The following is a 21,342-nucleotide window of genomic DNA, read 5'->3' as shown; positions in this document are numbered from 1 at the left end:
TAAAACCAGAATCTGATTATAGAAGTTTTCTCTCTACTTCATAATGTGATCATTGGAATAACATTGCTGTGTAAATTTAATTTCAGCAAAATAAAAGTTACTAAGATTGTCTGTGCAACCCACATAAATATATAATTTTATAAAAAAGGACCAAGAAATAGATTACATTCCACTTTTACAAGTAATATGTCTCATCTTCAAATTCAATAAAAAACTGTTCACTGTATTTCAAAAATTAATGAAAAATAACACCATTCTACTCAATTTGTTTAATGTAAACTATCATAAAATATTTCATTCTTCATTGCCTCTTCTTGCTTATATGGGAACACAATGAAGACTGACATATATTGCTTCTAGGTCTCATCTTGTAACTAGGAGTTTAATAAAACCCCCTTGGTGAACCAGATCCAGGGAAGTATGTAAGCCCTTGATTTCAAGTTAGATATATAAACAGCCTAACAGTCCTGTGTGCTTGTATTTATGGTTTTCAGGAAATGAAACACTCAAGGCACAAAATGTACATAAACACTCAAGCATCATGTGACGAATTGTAGCTAATTTTAATCATGTAAACAACAAGGGTCCATCCAATAGCACACTGAAGTAATTTCCCATTTAATTTCAGTCTTATTAAATCTCTAAAGATAATTGGAATTTAAACAAGGACTCTCTAAGAGTATTGCTAAAGAAAATGCACCAAATAAGACACATGTAGCTCCATGGCATCCTCAATCTTTTCACCTTTCTTCACTAAGAAACCAAACAAGACAACACTTCTAATCCTACGCATAGAAAAGGGTTTTCAAACCCACCCAAAATGACACATACTCAAAAATGACATATGCAAATATAGTTACTGATTTTCAACATGCACTCATCCCAGAACAGGACTAAGAAACGTGACCAATGCCTCCAATGTCCTTATACAGAACCCAGCCAAGGAGCATAGAAACTCCCAAGGGTTCCCAAGGGCTGGCACAAGTCTCCATTAGGCAGAGGAAGTTGGGAGACAGGAACTGGAACAGAGCTCACTCCCCAAAGAACTTTCAGCTGTGATATATGAACCTCACTATGCATCTAAAAATCAATGTATTTTTGAGAGGACAAGAGCTCAGCAACAATACAAAGTAGCTTTCAATTTACACAGCTTACAGACATACGGGCTAAATCAAGACTTCCTCCAGCACCTCAAAGACCCTTTAAAATCTTGTTGAACACTCTTCAAAAATGTATTCTCTGAGTCTGTTCAGATCTTCAAGTAAGATACTCTTTGTGAAGCCTTGCAAAGACCATCACTACCTTCCTGATGAAAAATCATCCTCAACTTCATAAAAAAACATTATATCCCTATAGATCCATAGAAAAACAGGCTTAAGTCAACCAAGACTTTTTGTCACACTGCTTCTGGCACCAAGACCCCTTCTGGGTCATCCTCTGGGAGGCATACAGTTGCCAACAGTATTCCCCAGGGTACCATCTATACACCCTTCCCAGTCCACATATTCCTGCCATTCCCTAATTGTCTTGCTTGGGTTGGCTGCAACCAGACCTTCAGAAAGAATCCAGGAGATAGCCTCAGCAGGCCAGAAGGAAAAAGGTCACAAAGGCCAAGAAGCCTTTTGAGGTTAGAAAACCAAAAAAAATTGTAATTCTTCCCTCCTAGAACCCTTCTGTAGAGAACTGGAGAACAGCTTATTTAGCACACCTTTCACTAAAAATAAACACTGCTGTTGTCTCTTCTCAGAGGGCCCCATGCCTCTCTGAGAAGCTATAATGGAACTGGATCATGGAATCCAAGAAATGCTTCTTGTAACTATTAATATTTATATTCATGACTATTTATTGTTTCAATTTCCAATTAGTTAAGAAGCAAAAAAACCCAAACCTGACCAAACTTTTACAGCCAGTATGAAACAAGGAGCAGGTACATAAGATGCACAACAGTAGTATGGTTAAGGATACAAATTTATGCAAAGAACTTTTATGTAAAGAACTACTGTGCTGCAATGAAGAACTGAAAACCAGAAAGACCAATACTTCTGAACTTCTTCTGAAGCATCATAACACAAAATCAGACTTAAGTGACAGCAGGCAGCTACTTATCAGTTAGATTTACCTCTGACTGTGAAGTATAGGACTATCTAACAGCACAATCTCCTCTCAAATTTTGACATGCCTCATTTACAGTGTCATACTTCTGATACTTGCCAGGTTTTACATGTTGACACTTCACAGATACATTTTTTCCTGACAGCTTCTTTACTAGCCAACTCCAGTGACAGATGATTGAAGTCAAAGAGTAAACGGTGTAGCTTCTCCAGAGTAAATCTGGTTTAACAGCAAGCAAAATACTGCCCTTGCAAGATCAGATTCCACCAACTTTACAGCTTCAAAACAATAGCATCAAATCCTCCTGGAACACTTGTACTGCAAAGAATAGGTAACTCCTCACAACATGCCTCCAGTGGAAGTGTCCCCCATGGCTGACTCAGGGCTCAGTAGGTCTCCTCTCTGCTCCATGATGAACCAGGTGGTAGGACTCCACCATCACTTCCAAAGTAAATAGCGCCACATTGTCTGTGGGAATCACCCAGACTCAGAAAACAGCATGAAACAAATATCAGAAAACAATCAGGGCCCTCACAAAATCTGCTGATCTGGAAAGAACTTGCTCCAGTGCTCATATGTACTCCTTACACACATGGAGCCAAATGAGCTGAGATTCTCTATTCAGGTTACCTACCAACATTCTCTCAATAAGGAAAGCAAGAAACCAAGAGCAATGGGGTTGTTCATATCTGCACCTCCAATGAACATAGGAATTGAAAAAAAAACAAACAAGCAAACAAAACAAAAAAAAACCAACAAAAAACACTGATCTCCAAAGCAATCAGTTAAGGAAATGAGAAAAAGACCTGTATACACACTCTCATCAAAACAACCTATACGTGAAACCAAGAAATCCCACAACTACACCACTAATCACATTATAAAAGAATAAAATACTAAAGTTTCTTTTCCCAACAGTTACTTCAAAACTTTTCCAGTATTAGTTTGCATTGTTCAGGATCAACTTCATAGAAAACGTGGAAATACAGACTCAGCTCTCTAAGCACAGGTTCACATCTACCTTTATTTCCTTCATGTCATGAGAAGCCAGTCTTCACAGTACAAACCAAAATAACTTAGATTTTAAGATAATTAACAACACTATTATGTATCAGTCGAGATACATATTGCCAACTTAAGTCTAAACTGCTTGAGAGAAGACTGGATGTACAGCCCCCATGGACTCATTTCAAGAATGTACTTTCAGCCCAGTATATATTATTCCCTCAATGCCTCTTCCGTTTTAGGAAAAGTAATTCCAATTTTGAGGCCTTCTCAAACACAACTTTTCTCCCCACCTGCTTTCACTTTTCCTTCCTCTTCCCCCTCCCACAAATGAGGACTATTAATTCCTAAATAAATGGAATAAGTAGCACTTAGGATCAGGAGCCACAAGGGTCCACTGGTGCCTATCTCCTGTTTAGAGGTCTGTTTAAACAGGAATTAAAAGAAATCCCTTCAGTGGATTTAGGCCCAAAAGCTGAAATCTTCAAACATAGGCTGACCTCTCTGGAATGGTCCCCGGGGTGACCACAGAGGAACCATGTAGACCCTGGGGAAGCTCTCCAGAGACAAACACCACTTTTATAAGTTTGGTACAGAGATGCAACAGGCTAAACACAAATTAGGAAACTCTCCCTTGTACTTCGAAACACCGAAGCACAACTTCTCTGTCTTCCCTGTCTTTATATCTCCCTAGCACAAGGAAAAGAAAACCACAGACTTCATGTCCAGCCTGCTTTTAAAAATTAAGAACTTGTTTCATGATGCAATGGCCACCCTGAGCAATGACATTACTTGATCCAAGCATCAGCGCATGTTTGGTAACCAGAAATCGCGACCATGTCCAGGTCAAACAGCAGGACGGCAATGCCGGACTGGAGCACACTCCTCCAGACCCACACCTCACCTGCGACGTCAGATGCCCTAATTCCGCTTAGCTTAAGTATCTTCCTTGTGAATGGACTTTGATGTGTCTTCGTTTGGGCACAGTACTGAAAACAGCAGTCATGATGCCTTTTAGTGTATTACTCAACCCTTTTTAAGGCCAAGGCCACTGAGCTCGAGTGTCCCCGGTCTGGCAGCGTCCCCTTCAGCGGCCACAGGACCGCGGCGTCGGGGGACACGGCCACGGCGTCCCCGCCTGGCCCGGGGGAAGCCACAGGAGCGGGTCGGGGACTCCCGAACCCCCGGCCCCGCCACCCCCGGCCCCGCTCACCCTTCTTGTCCATGAGCCACATGAAGAAGAAGCAGGGCGCGAAGCCGATGGGCCCCCAGAAGACGAGCAGGGCGATGTCCCAGCCGCTGAAACCGAAGGCCAGGCGGGCCGAGTTCTGGATAGGGCCCCAGGTGTTCCACACCAGGCCCTGGGCGAAGCCCAGCAGCGAGAACAGCAGCAGCACCAGCCACCGCCGCCCGTACACACGGCCCGACAGCGGCGGCAGCCGCCCCGCCGGGCCCCCCGCCGGCCCCCGCGGCTGCGGCCGCGGCTGCTGCGGTGGCGGCGGCAGGAGGGGCCGCCGCTCCTCCGCGCTGCTCCAGCCCAGCCCCATCTGCGGGGGCACTGCCGGGGGTCCGCAGGGGAGGAGGGCACGGGGCCGGGGGAAGGGACACCCACACTTCAGCCCCCGATCGCGGCAGCGCTGCCCCGGCCCGGCACTGCCGCATGCGCGGTCGGGAAGGGCCGGCAGCCGCCTCCTTCCTCCGCCGGCGAGGGGAGGAGGAAACCGGCGCCGCAGAGGAGAGACGAACCCGCCGCCCGCGGGGAGAGAGCCGCACCGGCGGCCAGCGGGGGCGTGCGGGACGGGGAAGGCACCGGGCCACCGCCCCGCGGGGAGCGGGGGAGAGGAGCCCGGGGCAGGTGAGCGGCGGCCCGCAGGCGCTGCCGCCCGGGTGCCACCGGCAGGGCCGGGGAGCTCCGGCCGTCACGCTGCCACCCGGCTCCGCCCCGCCGCGGCGCCCGGGCCGCGCTGCCCCTTCCGCCGCCGAAGGCGGTGCCGAACGAGGCCCGCCCGAGCCGCCCCGCAGGCAGAGCCGCCGGAGCATGGCCGGGGCGCGGAGCTGCCGTCCCCCCGTGCCGGGTAGGTGCCCTTCGTCCCGGGCCGCCCTGGGCCTCAGCGCGGCTCGGCTCCAGGCCCGGGCCGAGGGCGGACACGGGGAGAACCAAGCGGCGGCTGAAGCGGGGCCGTGACCGGGCCCGCCGAGGCTCTCCGGCAGCTCCGACACGTCCCTCTCGGCCCCGGGCCCCTCACCGCAGTGTGGTACCTTCGCGCAGGGAGGTGCTGCAGCGGGGCATCCCTCGGGTATCGACCCTTTTAAAGGGAGAAGGAAATCGTGTTGCTTTGGTGGATACAAATCAACCATGGTCCGAATTGTGAGGAAAAAAAATAGCAGGGTTCAGATACAATATGCATTGAAATTCATTTTGAAATAAATCGCGTGAATATGCTATCATGTGGGAAACGCTATGCTCATTAGTATTATCATTTAAAGAGATTGAAGTATATATTCATTAGACTAGGTTATGTGAGAGTTTGTCTGTATATCAACCATCTGCACTTGTCATAAAATTAATGGCTCGTATGCTGCACAGTGCTTCATCTTCCCTAAAAAATTGGGTATTTCAGTGTGGCTTGATTAGGCATTCTGTCACAAAGTCTGGAAGTTGGCTTGATAAATGCCCCATTAAATGGGGAGAGCTGAACGGTGGGATCTCCACAGACTGGTTTCAGGTCCAGTGTCAGTGTCATAACTGTTGATGTTCTGGGCAGTGCACAGCTGAATTTCACACGTGGCCCTCATCCCACAGTTTTGCAGCCAAAACCACATAATCCCATGAAATTCTCAGAACATAACAGACATTGCATTTTGTTTAGTACACACAGTTCATTTTCCTTGACTGAAAGTGCAAAAAGGAAGTCTGTGCTGACCGAAATCAACAGAACTATGATCAAAAGGAGATTGTATTTTGTCTACAAAAGTTCAGGAAATGCTCCAGGAAAAATAAAATTCATGCACAATTAAATAATGGGGGGACATACAGCAAACTCAAATTTGAGGCTGCTGTGTACAGCTGCAGTGACAAAAGTACTGTAAAAACATAGGATGATATTCAGACTTGCTTGTGACTGATGTATATTCTGGTAGTGCTTTGGGGCCCCAAATATGATTAATTCCCCATTTTACTAAGTCTTTTTCATACATTTCCACCTCAGCATAGTTTAGCCCATGCCAAAATGTTCTTTCAATTTAAAAGGGTACGTTACTACTGTAATTTAAGTGATTTGCTGGCATTCATCCAAAGACAAAGTGCTGCTATTTGCAGAAGTAAACAATGTGAAAAAGTACTTCTCTCTTTGAGCATTTTTCAATTAACTGTAGTAATTGTGGAGGTTTCATGGTTCTAGTGGCAGGAAATCCATCCAGAAATAAGGCAAGTGGGGCTTTGTGGTGTCCTTTTAACTGCAAAACTTGTCTCATGCTTTGTATTATCTGCACGGTCAAATGAAAACTTGAATATAAGCCGGATAACTCTTTGATAACTTATCCAAGGCACTTCATCTTATGATGGGTTTCAAGATATTTTGACTCTTTTGTGGGTCAACAAGAAAGAGAAATTTCTGAGAAACAGCAACAAACTAAGGGGGCTGTTGAAATAGGCTCAAAAATATATGTGTATTTATTATTGACTTAATGATGATTTAAATAATTTATTTTAATTGCTTGATGTGAAACCACTCCATCTTTTCATAGCTTCACAACCCATATGCGCATCTTTCAGTCATGGCCTGACCTTTTCTATTCCAGCTATTTAATTAACACAGCGTAATATTCTGTGTGAATTATTCTTGTTTGCAGGATATGGTATCGGTTAAATTTGTTAATGTAAAGGAGCAGTGTATTGTTGATAAACTGTTAGAAACCAAATTAGCTTTATCTTGCAGCTAGTTGATTGCATTATTTCACTCATGGGTATAATACTCCTCTGAATATGCTAATTTCACTCTTTTCTCCGTGTGGTGACATTTTTACTGTTCTCATTACTGACATTTGTAATGTTTGAGGTGGGGAAATTTTTCTTGCTTTAACCTCATTATAACATAGCTAAAGAGATTTGAATATTATCAGATGAAATGCACATATATTCAGGCAAGCAGAAAGGTTATTTTCTCTCCAGGCCCATAACTTTCATGCCTATAGCAGGTCTTGTGTGGACAGAATGACACCTAGATCCAAAACCATGATACAGGTACCCATACAGGTACTAATTGCCTAAGCACAATAGTGTGTCCATTGGTAGGTGTCTTCATTTCCAGCCTACAAGCTCTGAGGTGGTTGTGTGACCATATTCATGCCTGTGTGCCTGTGTCTGACCTGAAACATTCTGGAATTCATCTAAGGAGGAGTTAGTTGCCTGGAGCTCTGATAGACTAGTGGTGACAGACAAAAATTACATGGCTGAGGCTGTTTCTGCTTCCAAATGCTCTTGCCATCCCTGAGGCAGGACTAGTGGATCTGCTTAGAAGTTGGAAGCCGCATGTGTGCCGATTTAAGATTGGCTTATTAATATAAACTGAGGCTCTGCTGGGTTTGTTACAACCTTGAGGCATCTTGGAGAGTCTGGTTCAGCTAAAACACATCTATCATGTAATGGTTGTGCTCAGCAGTCCAGGAGAGCTGGCAACCCTCAGTCCCTAACACATTAGAAAGTGCCATTTGCTCTTTCCTGTCACCATGATTTTGACAGATTTGCTCTCCATGTGACATTCTTCAGAGGGATTCAGTGAACTTCAGAGTCCCCTTGGTTCTTACACCTCTCTCCCTACAGCTCCTGATGTCATGTATACAATCTTGTTCTTTCTTATATCAACTCAGACCTTGCAATGTGACAAGCAGCAAGTGATTGCATACCCTGTAAAGGTTAGAAGCATTTTGGCACAAAATGGTCAGAACACAAAATTAATTCAAAGATTGAAAAGTAAATTCCTAACAGTATCTAAAAAAAATTGTCTCTACCAGGGATTTTCCTCAATTTCCAGACTTCAGCTGGAATTGTGACAGTGCAGTTTCAGAGCTGCCATAAACAACACTGGTGTAGCAGGGAGCTGTAATGGGTGTGTTCTTTACAACCCATCTTGAAAAACAGTTCTGAAGGGAACCCTGTGAGGTGTGAGCAAATCCTGTTCTTCCTTCCTCAAGTTTTGACATCCTTTTTCTATTAGTTGTTCAGGAACAGGTTGGTTGAAATCTGCTCTGTCTTGGGCTTGGTTTGGACACCTTCCAACCTGTTTATTCAGTAACCTTCAGAATATTTTCTTGCCTTTCTTTTTTATTGAGAAGTATGTAAACTCCAGCTCTAATGTCATACAATGATTTCCTTGTCCTTCAGTTTTTACGGTGCTTCCTTTTTTCTGGTATCAACAAGAAGCAAAAGTACAGACCAGACACATCTTCAGCTTATGAAAGCTGAACAGTTTTTATTCTTAAATTCAAACTTCATTTTTTTCCAGTGGGGAATTAATTTTTACCTTTTGATTGCAGGCTGTGTATATTCCCACTGCAAAGTGACCATTGGAGTTTAGATGATTCCAGGTTTGTGGGAAGCCAGAGCCTGTTGTAAGGTTCTCTAGGGAGAGGTGGGATAGCTTCTTTTTCTTCTCTTGTGGAGTGTACCCTTGTAGCTGGCTAATGAAAGACATGTCACTATTCCCTACACATCACACTGTAGATTCTTTGCTGCAGCTCTCGAAAGGAATATGCAAAAGTCACATCTGACTTGGGCTTTGAGCACATTTAAAGCATTTTGTGCTCCATTTCTGCTTGTTCTGCCATTCATCACCTACTTAATGATGGACATGTAAGTGATGATTATATCTTCTTTGAGGGGGAGGTGGAAGCTACATGATGTCTTTCATCAAGGTAATTTTGTTGCCTACTTCCCTACCTCACTTAGCCTTCAGGCTCAGTGTCTTAGATGGTTTAGAGAGTTTACGTTGGAACTCCAGCTTCAGCAGACTACTGCCCCTATGTTATCTCATTTTATTCAGGGCCACCATGTGTAGTAACTGCAAATAATATCAATGGGGTATTTTACACCCCAAAGTTATGTTAAGGAAATTCAGTTTCAAAGACTGATGGTTTCCTCTCTTCCTGAAAACCTGAGAATTATGTAAATGAGCTGAGTCACAGGGATGGTGGAGGATGAGAATTGAATTGGGAAATACAAGATGAAAATCTCCACCGTCTCCTTGCACTAGGACTGCCTCTGTGCTGCTCTCATTGTCTCTGATGCCAGCAAGGAGAGATAGTCATGGTGCTCTGGTACTGCTCTGTCCATTGTGTCTCTGATGCGCGTGTTTCTCGTTTCTTATCAGACTGTGCTATTGTTCTGCTGTTGTCTTACACCAAAGCAGCAAGGGGTAACTTAATTACCTCTCTGCTATAATTAACAATGTAGACATTACGAGTTTGTGTCTGTTGGTCTAGTCATGTTTAGCTCTCATACAATAGGTATGCTGTGAGCACTGCAAATGAGTCGTCTGAAGACCCGATTGTCTTGGTAGGGGTTTGGGATCAAATCCATGTTGAGGACACAAAGCTCACAAAATACTGTTTGTCTCTTTGAAAATGTGATCCTATCATGTAATTCCATATAGAAAGAAGAGACTGAATTGATGATTTCTTTGTCTGTGCTTTTCTCAACAGGGACATATAGGAATAAAGTTTAAACTATTCTATGCTTTGTGATCACAGACACAAATTCTCGGAAGTAGATATAGTAGCATGAGATTTTGGGTTCTGTAAGAGTATTTTAGAAAAGTGCAATGGTAAGGTATTTTGGATGTCTTGGGATAAAAGTGCAACTTTAACCTTTGCAGTTTTATTATTTTGCTAATGATCAGGGAGTTATCTTAAAGTTCTATGTACCATGTGCTTTTGAAGACCAGACATAAAAGACATAATTCTAATACTAGTATTATATCACACAGTGGTGAGTAGAGTGATGCTAATATTTAAAAAGAATATGAAAATATTGAAATTCTTCTTCTGAAAGGAGTTTTCCATATTTACTGATAAGTTGAAAAATACTGAGTTTTGGTTGATTTTGTATATTGCAAGAAACTTCCAAAATTCAAAGCAGCAGCACTGTCATAGTTTGTATAATTAAAGGTCACCTTCAGTCTCCAGAAATGCAGGTGCAGCTGATTATAACAGGAGTTCATGGAGATCTGAGGAGACACATGGGCCTGCAGTCCTTGATCTTCTCTACTATTTAGTCTTGGTGTTTACAGATAAAGAAACTTTGCAGGCAGTTGTTATTTGAAAAAGAAAAGAGAAAGGAAATCTCTGGAGGGAAAATGCTAAAGATACATTGGCATCACTAGCAGCAGTTTGTTGTATTGCAAAGTTGTGAAATGTATGCTTCTATGTAAAAAGGCTGTGCTTTTTCAGCTACAGAAGTTTATCTTATGTTTAATAGTTATATTAAAAAACAGAACTAACATGAATTATATATTAAGGTTGAAAATTAAATTAGAAACCCTCGGTAGTTCACATTTTTGTAGGCTGTTTTGGTCAAGTGTATTCTTGACATTATGTCAAAGCAGTATTTTTGCAGTCTATATGAACCCTAGGATTCAAAACATACACTGTTAACAGTTTTTCACCAACAAAATTCATGTTGCAGCATGAGAACCTTTACAAACAGAAATAGCAATTTGAAGCAAAGATTAAAGGCACTTCTGGTTGTTTTACCCATGCTGAAAGAAATGGAATAATGTAAACAATGAAATAATAACCATGCTTGTTCTTTAGTATGCCTGTAATAAAGAATCTGATAATCTTCTTGTGCTTTTCAGAAACTGTTCTTGAGGTTCACGTGGTGGGTTTCTTTCAATTTGATAATTTATGTAATTCAAAAACTTATTTTACCCTTTTAAAGTATAATTTCATTCTGACAATTAATTATACTTCTAATTCACTCAGTCATTAATCATAATTTGCATCCTGTGCAGTATAATAGTGAACAAGGTCATGTATACTACCATCATTACCACTTTGTGGATCAAATTTAAAAGGCTCCATTGTATTAATTACTATTTATTACAATGGCTTGTAGGGAAAAAAAAAATATTTTGAGAATACTATTGACTATTTACTACAATAGCTTATGGGAAAATAGAGTAAATGAGAAGATTTAGATTCTTTTGTTGTTGCCATTTTGAAGTTCCTGTCAGTCAAGTTTGCAGGACTGAACAACAGTAAAGTCACAATTTGTTACAGTTTCTGACAGTGAATTTTATACAGTGTATTCATCTATTTAAGAGTACTGCTTTCATACTTACTACTGACAAGGAATTGAAAAAGAAATACAAATAAACTTTGCTAGTAATATGAGCAAGTTATTTTTTTTTTCTTAGAAATACACACATTAACTTCCTGACATGCCAGTTTCCTTACTTTCAATTATAATGTTATATTAGTATTGAATTTTGTATTAAATTTTCTGATTATTAGGAAATGTCAGAATTGTGTATCAGTGCCAGTGGGCTACTGGGAAGACATGATTTGGCTACTGAATTTCCTCAGTAGCAGGTGTGTGTAATTTACACCCCACAGACTAATAGAAAGGGGGAATTTTGGCAGCCTAGCTTAAGGAAGAATAGTCTATCTTTTTATATCCTGTTTCAGATTGGTCAAAGACCATAGTCTTTTCCTTCAAGCATTTCTTCTACTGGAGGACACCAGAGGAGCTGAGATCTTTCAGCATTCAGTTCATTAGCTGAAAACTGGCATGACTGCATTCTGCACCTGCACTGCGGGATGGTGGAGAGACAGCAGGCAGAAGCTGGCCAGAGGTTCAGGAAGAGCTTTTGAGGAAGAGCCTTAGGGCATTTAGGGGTAGGATTTCCTAAAAGTATGCTTGAGATGATGCGCTGTCATTTAGAGCAGCAGTGGGAAGTCCCTCCCAGAGCTGTGTTCTGGACTCAGTCCTTACTCCTCCCTAAGGAGTCTGGCAGCAATTCCCATTGCTTTATCTGAAGGACAGCATGAGGTTTGGGCATGGCCCCCATTCCTATCTTATTTCATGTCTGAAGTCACTTCAACTTCCTGTAAGAAAAACTGTAAGATGCTCAGCCTTGCCAGAGGAGCACTGGAAAGTGAGTCCAAATTCCTCTTTTAGCCTCTTTCTTTTCTTTCTTGGGCTGCCCTCCTTCTGTGGTAGCAGATGCGGATAGGAAGGAAGGGTGTGTTGGCTGCAGGCTGCCAGAGTGAACTGCAGGTGCCAGTATTATGAGTGCAGACTGGTTTGTCCTGAGAGTCTCCATGCAACTATCACCTCTCCTTCAGTAACCAAAACATCTGCAAATCTAGGGCAGCTGCCTGCTGGCTGTGTGCATTTACAGTATTAACATTCCCAGAGTCAAAACTAATAGCAACAGCAATAGCTGGCTAGGAAGTAATACCTAGATGTTGATGCAGCCTATCCTGAAAACTGCTCATGGATGTTTAGAGGCATTCTGTTTGCCCAGAGGAGGCTGATTATAGTGCATAGTGTTGTAATCACATGCAGATTATTTAAAGTTGGTTTTTTAATTTACAGAGTTAATGTACTGTGAAACCATTAAGTCTGACCTCCAAACCAAGTCACTTATATTTGGTTTGGGAAGTTTGCTCATCCTCCCCCATACCTTCTCTTTTCCCACTCTTGGTTGTTGAACAGTTAAGATTTTGGAGATTAGGTGATTTTTTGACTCACCCGTCTGCTCTGTATTGATGTATTCAGAATGTAATTATTTTCTTTTATATTTTTTAATATATTTTTTAAATAAATAAGTAAAAGGAAGCATTACAGATTTGCAAGAAAAAACAGTTTGATGATGCATGTACCAAATACGTTACCAGGAGTTCCTTGTACTCCCTATTTTAGAAAATAATTTTAATACCTCTCAATTAAATCTCATATTTAAGCAGCAGGGTGTTTTGGCAGAAGCCAACTGCCACGCACTAATGAACTCTTATAGTTTGCTAAATTATTTTAAATGAATGACAGTACATTTAGCTTTTTAATGACAGTACATTTAACTTCTGAACAACTTTGATCAAGTCCACTTTTAGTTAGACTGCCTGCTGTGCTAAACTCTTAATTCCCAAACCCCACTCAGTTATTCAGAAAAATTGCTAATCAGAAATATTAAATTATTTTCTATTTCAGAAGCACAAAGTCTACTGGAGAGTACTTGGCCAATTCATTACATTTCTTTTACCTGTCCTCATTGCTAAGTCTGGATGAGGCTTAATATTTGACAGTACTTTGTGTAAAGACAACTGGAAAGCTTTTTTTAATTGGGAGATCTCTATTTTGCAAGGTGTTGCCTTTCTAAAGAACACCTATGTTTTTGCCAATTATATAAGCTGCCACAGTTACAAAACTTGAGCTGAAACTTGGTTCATTTTTTCAGTTCCTGGTTGGATTCTGTACATGCCTTGGGTAAAGTCAAAACATGAGACAAATTATTTCTGCTTCCTTTTGTACTGTGAAGTCAAACCGTTTGTTGAGCCTGATAGAAAGAACTAAGCTGAAGTATTCCTTTTCTCTTGTGGATCAGAGTACAACTGAGAAAATGAAGACTCCCACAGAGCTTTTCTTTTTCAAGGGAATATGCATTTCTCTTCTCTCCTGCTACCCAATCTCCCCTAGGAATTTGGTATTTAATGTCTAAGATGTGCTATGGATACTTTTTCTTCTTTGCTACACATTTTGTTTATTCACCTTTCACTTGTGCACATCTGTATCCAAACTGTATGTGCTTACATATGCTACACAACCTCCGGTTTTGCCTCGGATTCAATTACCATCAATCTCAGGCTATAAAATACCAAGAAGCAACAGCCCAGTTTATAAGATCTTTGTGAAGCTATGATAACAGTAACTGAAGAAAAGATTATTTTAAACTATAATCCTGCTAATCTCTCTTCAGGTCTTCTATCTTCAGATATCTCTTGTAATTACTTTTTACCATTCTACAGCATATGATTCCATCAGAAGTCTCTGTTGGTTTTGAGCAGAGTTCTCCAAATTATCATAATATCTATTTGCTGTAGTATATGATACTTACCTTTTACCATGTTCTTCTCTCCAGCAGGCACTTAGATATGCATGACAAGTGTTGTAGGGAAAGAATTTTGTTTAGCTGACTCCATTCTCACTAAGGAATACATAAAGGCAAATGAAGACACAGATTCTTTACACAGATCTAGCAAGAAATCTGCATTTGTCTTTGCAAAAATCCCTAATGTATATTTATTTAAGTCTTTAAATTTTCTAAAATGTTTCAAATGTCACTGTGCATTATATGTATGGTATGTGATTATATCAGAAGATATATACTTATTTAACAAAGATTTTAATACTGTTTGAAGATAGGAATTACTAGCATCTTAGTAAGACAGACTATCCTCTTTCACTTTTTCTTAATTTTATAGGGAAATACGTGTACAGCTGAACATGGTGACATGACAATCATTCAGTAGAGGAGAGGCTATTTAGCCTAATTGTGTTTGTACTCTCCCAGTAGCTTCAGCTCTGAGCTTCCCATTGTGTGTGTATGCACTGTGGTTAAAACCACACCTTGCAAAAGCATGATGTGCATGTGGAAATCACATTAGAAAGCCACACAGAATCAACAGTTGGCTTCAAAGAGCCTTCCTGTCTCTTCCAGTAAAATTTCTGCATTTGTAGAACAGCCCAGCTGTTGACTAAAGTTTACAGGATAAACCTGAAGCTTTTGCAATAAAAGTCAGCTTTACAAAATCCTCCAGAAAAGTGTCATCAATTTCTTGCATTTATTTCAGTTTATATCCTCTAAAATACTGAAATGTAGTGCCCTTAAAGCAAAAAAACCCTGAGTAGTCAGAAAGACAGCCATACAGTGATAAACATGGCCTAAGAAGAAGTAATTTCATTTTTATGAGCTGGAAAATCTGAAAGGTAGGTAAGGCCTGCCAGCTCCCACATGGTGAAAGCCACCTCTGTACAATATTATAATTGCACTGGTGAAAGACAGAAGTTTTATAAACCCCCTGGGGGTGTTCAGATCTGGACCAAGGTTTGTGTTAGCTCTTGAACAGAATCACTGTGAAAAAACATGCTGAGCTTTAACCTCTTTCCAGCCTTCAGCCAGCCCTGGTAGCTGCACCACACGTTCCCTTGTGTCTGCAGATGGTCTTTCTGCTTTCTCTGGACCTGCTCCCTCTAGGTATGCTAACCTATTTCTTGGAAAGCCCCAGAGCCTCCTCCCAGGGGTAGGGAACACCATATGGTGAGACATACGGTCCCTGTGAGGCCTCCTTATGTCCTGGTTGTGTAAGTTGCTGGAGTGTGAGACTGGAGGCCAAGTGTCAGAGACATCTCTGTGTCACAGCAACACCATCCTGTCAAGTGTTGCTCTGCGTATGAGAGAAAATGTGGAAAACAAACCAAAATCCAAACTCCCTCCTGTCATCTGCCTTAGGAAAGAGAAGCCATTTAAAAATTTTATGTTCCATGAAGATAAAATACCAGAGGCCTTTAGTTTTAAAGCTTTAGAATGGAGTTTTCATGAGTGAAAAGTGAAGGATTTGGTTTCCCTGGAAGTCAATGGAAAAAGAGATCCATTGACTCTAGGAATTCGCAGCCCCAATACCGCCCACTGAGTTTGTGTGAAGATAGCAGCTTAATTTAGAAAACCAAAAAGCACATCTATGTGGGATTACAAACCCTGTCAAAAGAAGAGGGAGTCACAAAAGTTGCCAACAAGATACAGCACCCAGCATACACAGGACACCTATTATTCCTCCCATTCCCACTTAAGCATTCATAGATTTATTTTGGATTTTGTTGCATTTGAATTAATCCTGAAGAACATTTCTCAGTGACATTGTTCCCAGTGGGTCATCTTCTGTGTTCTCCCCAGCTGGCTCCACAGGGTTGCCCCATGTGCGACTGGGTGGTTCTCTGCTACCTCTCACACATGGGGAGATCGACAGGCAAAATTAGCAGCCAGTACTGAAGGAAATTTTCTTGGCCTGTATTTATTTAACTCACTGTGCATGCCAGACCATCATTTGACCCCTAAATACAATGATTGAATTGAACTGGATTGTTTGTTTTAAATAAACTGCTGGAAGTCACAGGGAGCCATGTGTATCAGTTCAGTATGTTAAATCTTAGCCATTATACAGATACAAATTCTGGATGAGTTAACTTCAATAGAGGTTAAAATAATGAATGGATTTTTTTATGATCTGAAGCTGTAGTCCACCTCTTCAGCTCTATGGAGATGTTATTCCTTTTTTTAAAAAACTCAGATTTTCCTTCTGAATAGATCCCTAAAGAAAAGTTGTTCTGAAAGTGCTGAGTTAATTCAAGATTGCCAGCATTTCAGCTTGACAGTTTCAGTGGGGCATATAAATCTCTAAACAGCAAAGGAATAAATGGAAATCTTGGGCTAGTTTAGTTCTTGGATCGGCACAACTTCCTTTTTCTAAAATTCTATTGATGAAACCTTAAAACACCTCAAAAATACCTGCTGGTTGGTTATGCTACTGTTCCTTTGTTTAAAGAAAATGCATGGGAAGCTGGTTTCCTATCTCTAACAATACACAATGATTTTGGAAAAGAATCCCATGCAGAAAAACTGTTACTCATTAAATTTATGTTCTCTAAACAGTGGACGTTATTTGAAAGTTTATTTTATTGTTAGTCTGTTTCTAAGCAATTTGGCTACAGTGCTTTATTGTCTAAGATACAAGTGAAAATTGTAAGCATGTGCCTATTTTTATTTTTTGCTTTACATTTTATGTGCTAATACACTGCTTTAAACTTTAATTTACACCTTCCAGTGTTTGCTGTACAACTTTGATTTTAAAAAAATTTACAAATGTAATAAAATAATCAGTCATAAACAAAGGAGGTCTTAATTCTTAATGTTTTCTGTCCTGTGGAAGATGATAGGTAATGCTTCACGTATGATAAATTATCTCTATCTGTTTTTTTTCTTTACATAGATGAAGATGTCAAACCATTTCCTCCTGAGAAAACCAAGGAAATTGTGATGTCTCTAAAGCAACCTGCAGTCTTCTGTAACATGGTTGGTGACTGGCCAGCCCTGCACTGGAATGTGAAATACCTTTCTGCCATGTTGGAGGGAAAGACAATCCAGTTTAGGCTGGGCCTGAAGACGGTGGATTTAGGTGAGAATGAGGTGGACAGGCATTAATTACAATTAATTAATTAAATACAATTAATCACAAGTCTGTTTTTTAGGTCCTGCAATTATCTGCCTTTTCATTATAACTGTTCTTTCTCTAATGTATTGCTTTTCATTGCAGGCTTTGTTTTTAGGAATGAGATTTGGCCAGCAGTAGAACTCTCCCTTCCCTTTCTCATGTGTTTATTGTTAGTAGAAGGTCTGGTGCATACCAGCATTTAAGAACCAAGCCTCTCAGTTTTCCCCTGCTTTGTAATATGTGTGTTTGGTCCTGGTCTTACAAGATTACATGATTAGATTGTTCACATGAGCTGAGCTTCCATATCCATAAGCCTGACTGTGTTAAGAAATTATCTAAATAATTAGCCTGACTTGGGGTTTTTATCTGTAACGGTGGTAATTCTCACCTTCCTCCAGAGGTTTTTAAGACTTAGGTGATTTTCAGTACTTTAAGGCCCTGTGATGAAAGATGTGATGGAAGTATGAAGCATTAAGAAAATCATTTTACACCAGTGCAATAATTTCTATGCTAGCCCTCCAGATTCACTCATACATCTTGGAGCATGCCATTGGAGAAAGACAATTTTCCAACTTGATTTTAAATACTACAATTTCATCTCACTCAGTAGTGTGTCCAGGGACAGACTGAGTTTCACACCATGAAGGGAAGATAGAAGAAACATGTTCCAAGGTGGTAATCTGCTATCCACTTGGAAGGTTATGCACTGCTTTATTCCTGCCCTTTATATCCTTTGCCCTCCCAATGACATAGCAAAATACGTTTTGCCATGCATTTTCTCCCTTTTGCCTGTAAAGTATCTTGACTAACTTCAGGATTTTTTTTTAACCCTTAGGCCAGAAAAATTCACTTCAGAAATACTTAATATGTCATGGTCTTTTAAACCCATCCAGCTATTCTTTCTGTCATCTTCTAACCTTTTTCAGTTGGTCTTCCTCTTTCTTGAAAGGTAGAGTCTGCAGGGTCTGCCAGTTGCAGTGAAAGTGATGGGATTACATCATACTATCTTTCTTAACATTGTGAAATTTTCTTTCTTCACAGCATCATAACTATGTTATTTCATGTTCAATTTTTGCAGAAGAAGTGATGAAACAAGTGTTAGAGGGAAAATGTTTGGTGTGTTAGGATTTCAGTGCATTTTACCAGCATAGATTAATGATTTCTATGCCATTCATGAGGAGAACAGATACTGTTTACTCACTTTCTACAGATGGGAAAACTGAGGTGTAGAATTAAAACCTTGGTACACATCTTCATAGCAAGATCTCAGTAGTTCAGTGAGGTACCACCTAATTCTTGCACTAAGTGTGAAATGCATCCTATTGCCAATAGAGAAGGTGTAGGATATATATATTCTATGTATATACATTATATATATATATACATATATGAGACACTTCCCTTGATACCTTGTTAATATATCTGAGTTATAACACACAAGGCCTGCCAGGTAAAAAAGTAGTTTTGGTCCTACTCTCCATTAATTAGTAGGCACTTTTTGAAAGCCAGATGGATGTTCCTACTGGCAGAGTTTCTGATGGGACTGATGGAGTGTTATGTCTCTGAGTCACAGATTGGTGCTACCAACTGAGTAGGTAAGAGTCATCACTTAACAATAACTTGTAGTCACTAGGGATACAGAGTGGATTTAAATTGGAATTTATATCTTGAAGCATCTATCTGCATTTTGCTTTTTTCCTAAAGGCATTTATCCCTGTGCAGCAATCAGTTTGTCTCCAGGAACCTCCATTATGTGGTAATGTTGGTTAGAATTGTCTTCAAGGAGATGGGTACAGCCTTCAGGGGTTATATTGTAACTGAATGAGACCTGTGATGCTGTAAAAAATTTCAGTGTAAGAATATATTAGTGAAGCCATTATCCAAGCCATTTCAGAGTCTGAAATAATGTAATACATTCCATGTGCCACTGTCATTTGGAAGGTGATTGATCTCACTCTTGCATGCTTAAAACTACTTTTAATGAGGGCCTCTCTTTCTTATTGTTCCTGCTAACTTTCCTAGGTGAAATTGAGCCAGTGGTTACAGTGAGAACAGAATTTTTAGTTTAGAATGCAACTAAAACTGCATTGATTTCTCCCTGAATATTCCTTCCATGTTCACAAAGGGTTTATTGCCTTAAGACTAGGTGGGACTACTCCTACTATGGAATTGGAAATGTAGGAGAAAAAATCCACTCTCCTGCTTAAAGGCATATTTTGGTGACACTCTGAAAGGGCAGCTTCAAAGTTTCTGAGGTTATTTAAGCTGTTCATCTGGACAGAAGTTCATCTGGAAGACTCAAAATTAATGGAGACCTCTTACTACAGCAACTTCTCATCTTTCTTTAGTGCCACATCTGCAGCCTGGATGGGTTTCCCAAGCTGAAGATTCCTTAATGTACAAAAGTGAGAATTGCAAATGTGTCAACTTGTAGGAAGTTGCATGGACTTTGTATTTGCTTTTCTTAAAAGTTTGTAACTTCCTGGGGCATATCAATGTGGATGGCACATTTGAAACATGGAAAAATGTGAGAGCAGTATTATTTGTGTACATTATTTGTACCTGTGTGTTTGATAGTATTCTGTCTGATTACACAAGTCAAACAGTGTCCATAAGGGGGAAAAAATACAATCAGAGGAGTAAGCATTGAAAAAAGATATCTTCAAAGAGAGTACCAGAGTTCATTGCAAGAACAGTGAAGGTGCTGTTAATCAGGAAATCCCTTCCCATCTGGTTCCAGCCACACTAAAATATTTATTTTTCTGATATGGAGCAAAGGATAGGCCAAAGCTAAGAAGTCTCACTTCTGACAGAGCAAATGCAGCATTGTAGCCATTCTGTCTGATGGCTACCTGGACTACACCAGCACAAATTAAGAAGAAAATTTACACAGAACTGACTCCTGTATGCAGACATTCCTTGTTTTGACCATTTTTGGTGGCTGCATAGTAAAATGAATCAACAATGAGTTTACTGTGAAGGAGCTGGAGTGAACAAGAAGCTGTCATGCTGATCAGTTTCTGAGTCACAAGATCTTTGGAGGATGTTTATCTTACTGATGCTGGATAGAGCTCATGCTGTCAGATGTGCAGTTGGGTAGGAAAGGGCTGCAACTTTACCATCTTGCCAAGAGGTTTTACCACTAAGGATGGCAAAAGAATTCAGGTCTCTGAGGTTTGATATAGAGGGAGACTGCAAAGGTTGTTGTACAATTAGTAGCTGAATAGGAGGCTGAAAATACGGTACAAATACTGTACACAGATTAAATGTTGCATAAAGCTGAGATCTGAAGTGATTATTGGAGTTGGATATGCATGGCCAGGTTTTTTGTTTGTGAGTTGTGAGTATGTCTGTGCTTTGTTATAATAGCTATTCTTTGCTTGGATTATTTGTTTAATTCCCCAGCAGCTATGAATAGGGGTTTGGTTTTCTTTCAATAAATGGAGAAGACATTTCATTTGCATTCTTAATGGAGTTTTAGGGGTTTTCTATGGCTATTACACCTTCTTTTTCTACACTTTCCTTAGTACACATTGAAAACACTCTGAGAAGAACAGGTTTTGGCAACTGTCAGAACCAGACCTTAACTAAGGAGGAGAGCTGCTTCTCCAAAACCCACTTCTTCCCTCTCTCCTTCCTTCCAATTTCTATCTGTGGTATTAAGGGAAAGTGGAGAGCTCTTATGCCTTCAGGTACCATGTAGTCAGACAGAACTGGCAGCCTACTTTAGACTTGCATGGCTTAATCTGCAAATTGTCAATTACAAAACACCCTCACCTTTAAGTCATTAAGTATTAGAAAACTGGTTAATAATGTTCTTGCCTTCAGTTGCTCATTGCTAATATTTTCACCCTTGTTGCAGCCTACAAACTCATCTAAGCAAACTGTCTAGATTGCCCAAATATTTTTTTTATTACTATTTATTTTTCCATAAGCACCCATACCTTGGTACTGAATAAG

General features: G+C 40.5%; 2 protein-coding genes across 2 annotated transcripts in view; one reads left to right on the top strand and one right to left on the bottom strand.

Moving 5' to 3' along the window:
- SLC49A4 (solute carrier family 49 member 4) overlaps positions 1–4,903 on the bottom strand; it is a 70,228-nt gene extending 65,325 nt beyond the window's left edge. The window contains exon 1 of the mRNA XM_015634676.3: positions 4,331–4,903. Coding sequence (XP_015490162.1) covers positions 4,331–4,664 — 334 coding nt within the window. The 5' untranslated portion in view covers positions 4,665–4,903. The remainder of the gene's footprint in view (positions 1–4,330) is intronic.
- HSPBAP1 (HSPB1 associated protein 1) overlaps positions 4,885–21,342 on the top strand; it is a 40,364-nt gene continuing 23,906 nt past the window's right edge. The window contains exons 1-2 of the mRNA XM_015634674.3: positions 4,885–5,192; positions 17,161–17,346. Coding sequence (XP_015490160.1) covers positions 5,156–5,192; positions 17,161–17,346 — 223 coding nt within the window. The 5' untranslated portion in view covers positions 4,885–5,155. The remainder of the gene's footprint in view (positions 5,193–17,160; positions 17,347–21,342) is intronic.

The sequence above is a fragment of the Parus major genome, chromosome 7, assembly GCF_001522545.3.
Source record: "Parus major isolate Abel chromosome 7, Parus_major1.1, whole genome shotgun sequence".
Taxonomy (NCBI): Eukaryota; Metazoa; Chordata; class Aves; order Passeriformes; family Paridae; genus Parus; species Parus major.
This window is presented reverse-complemented; position numbering and strand designations above follow the sequence as displayed.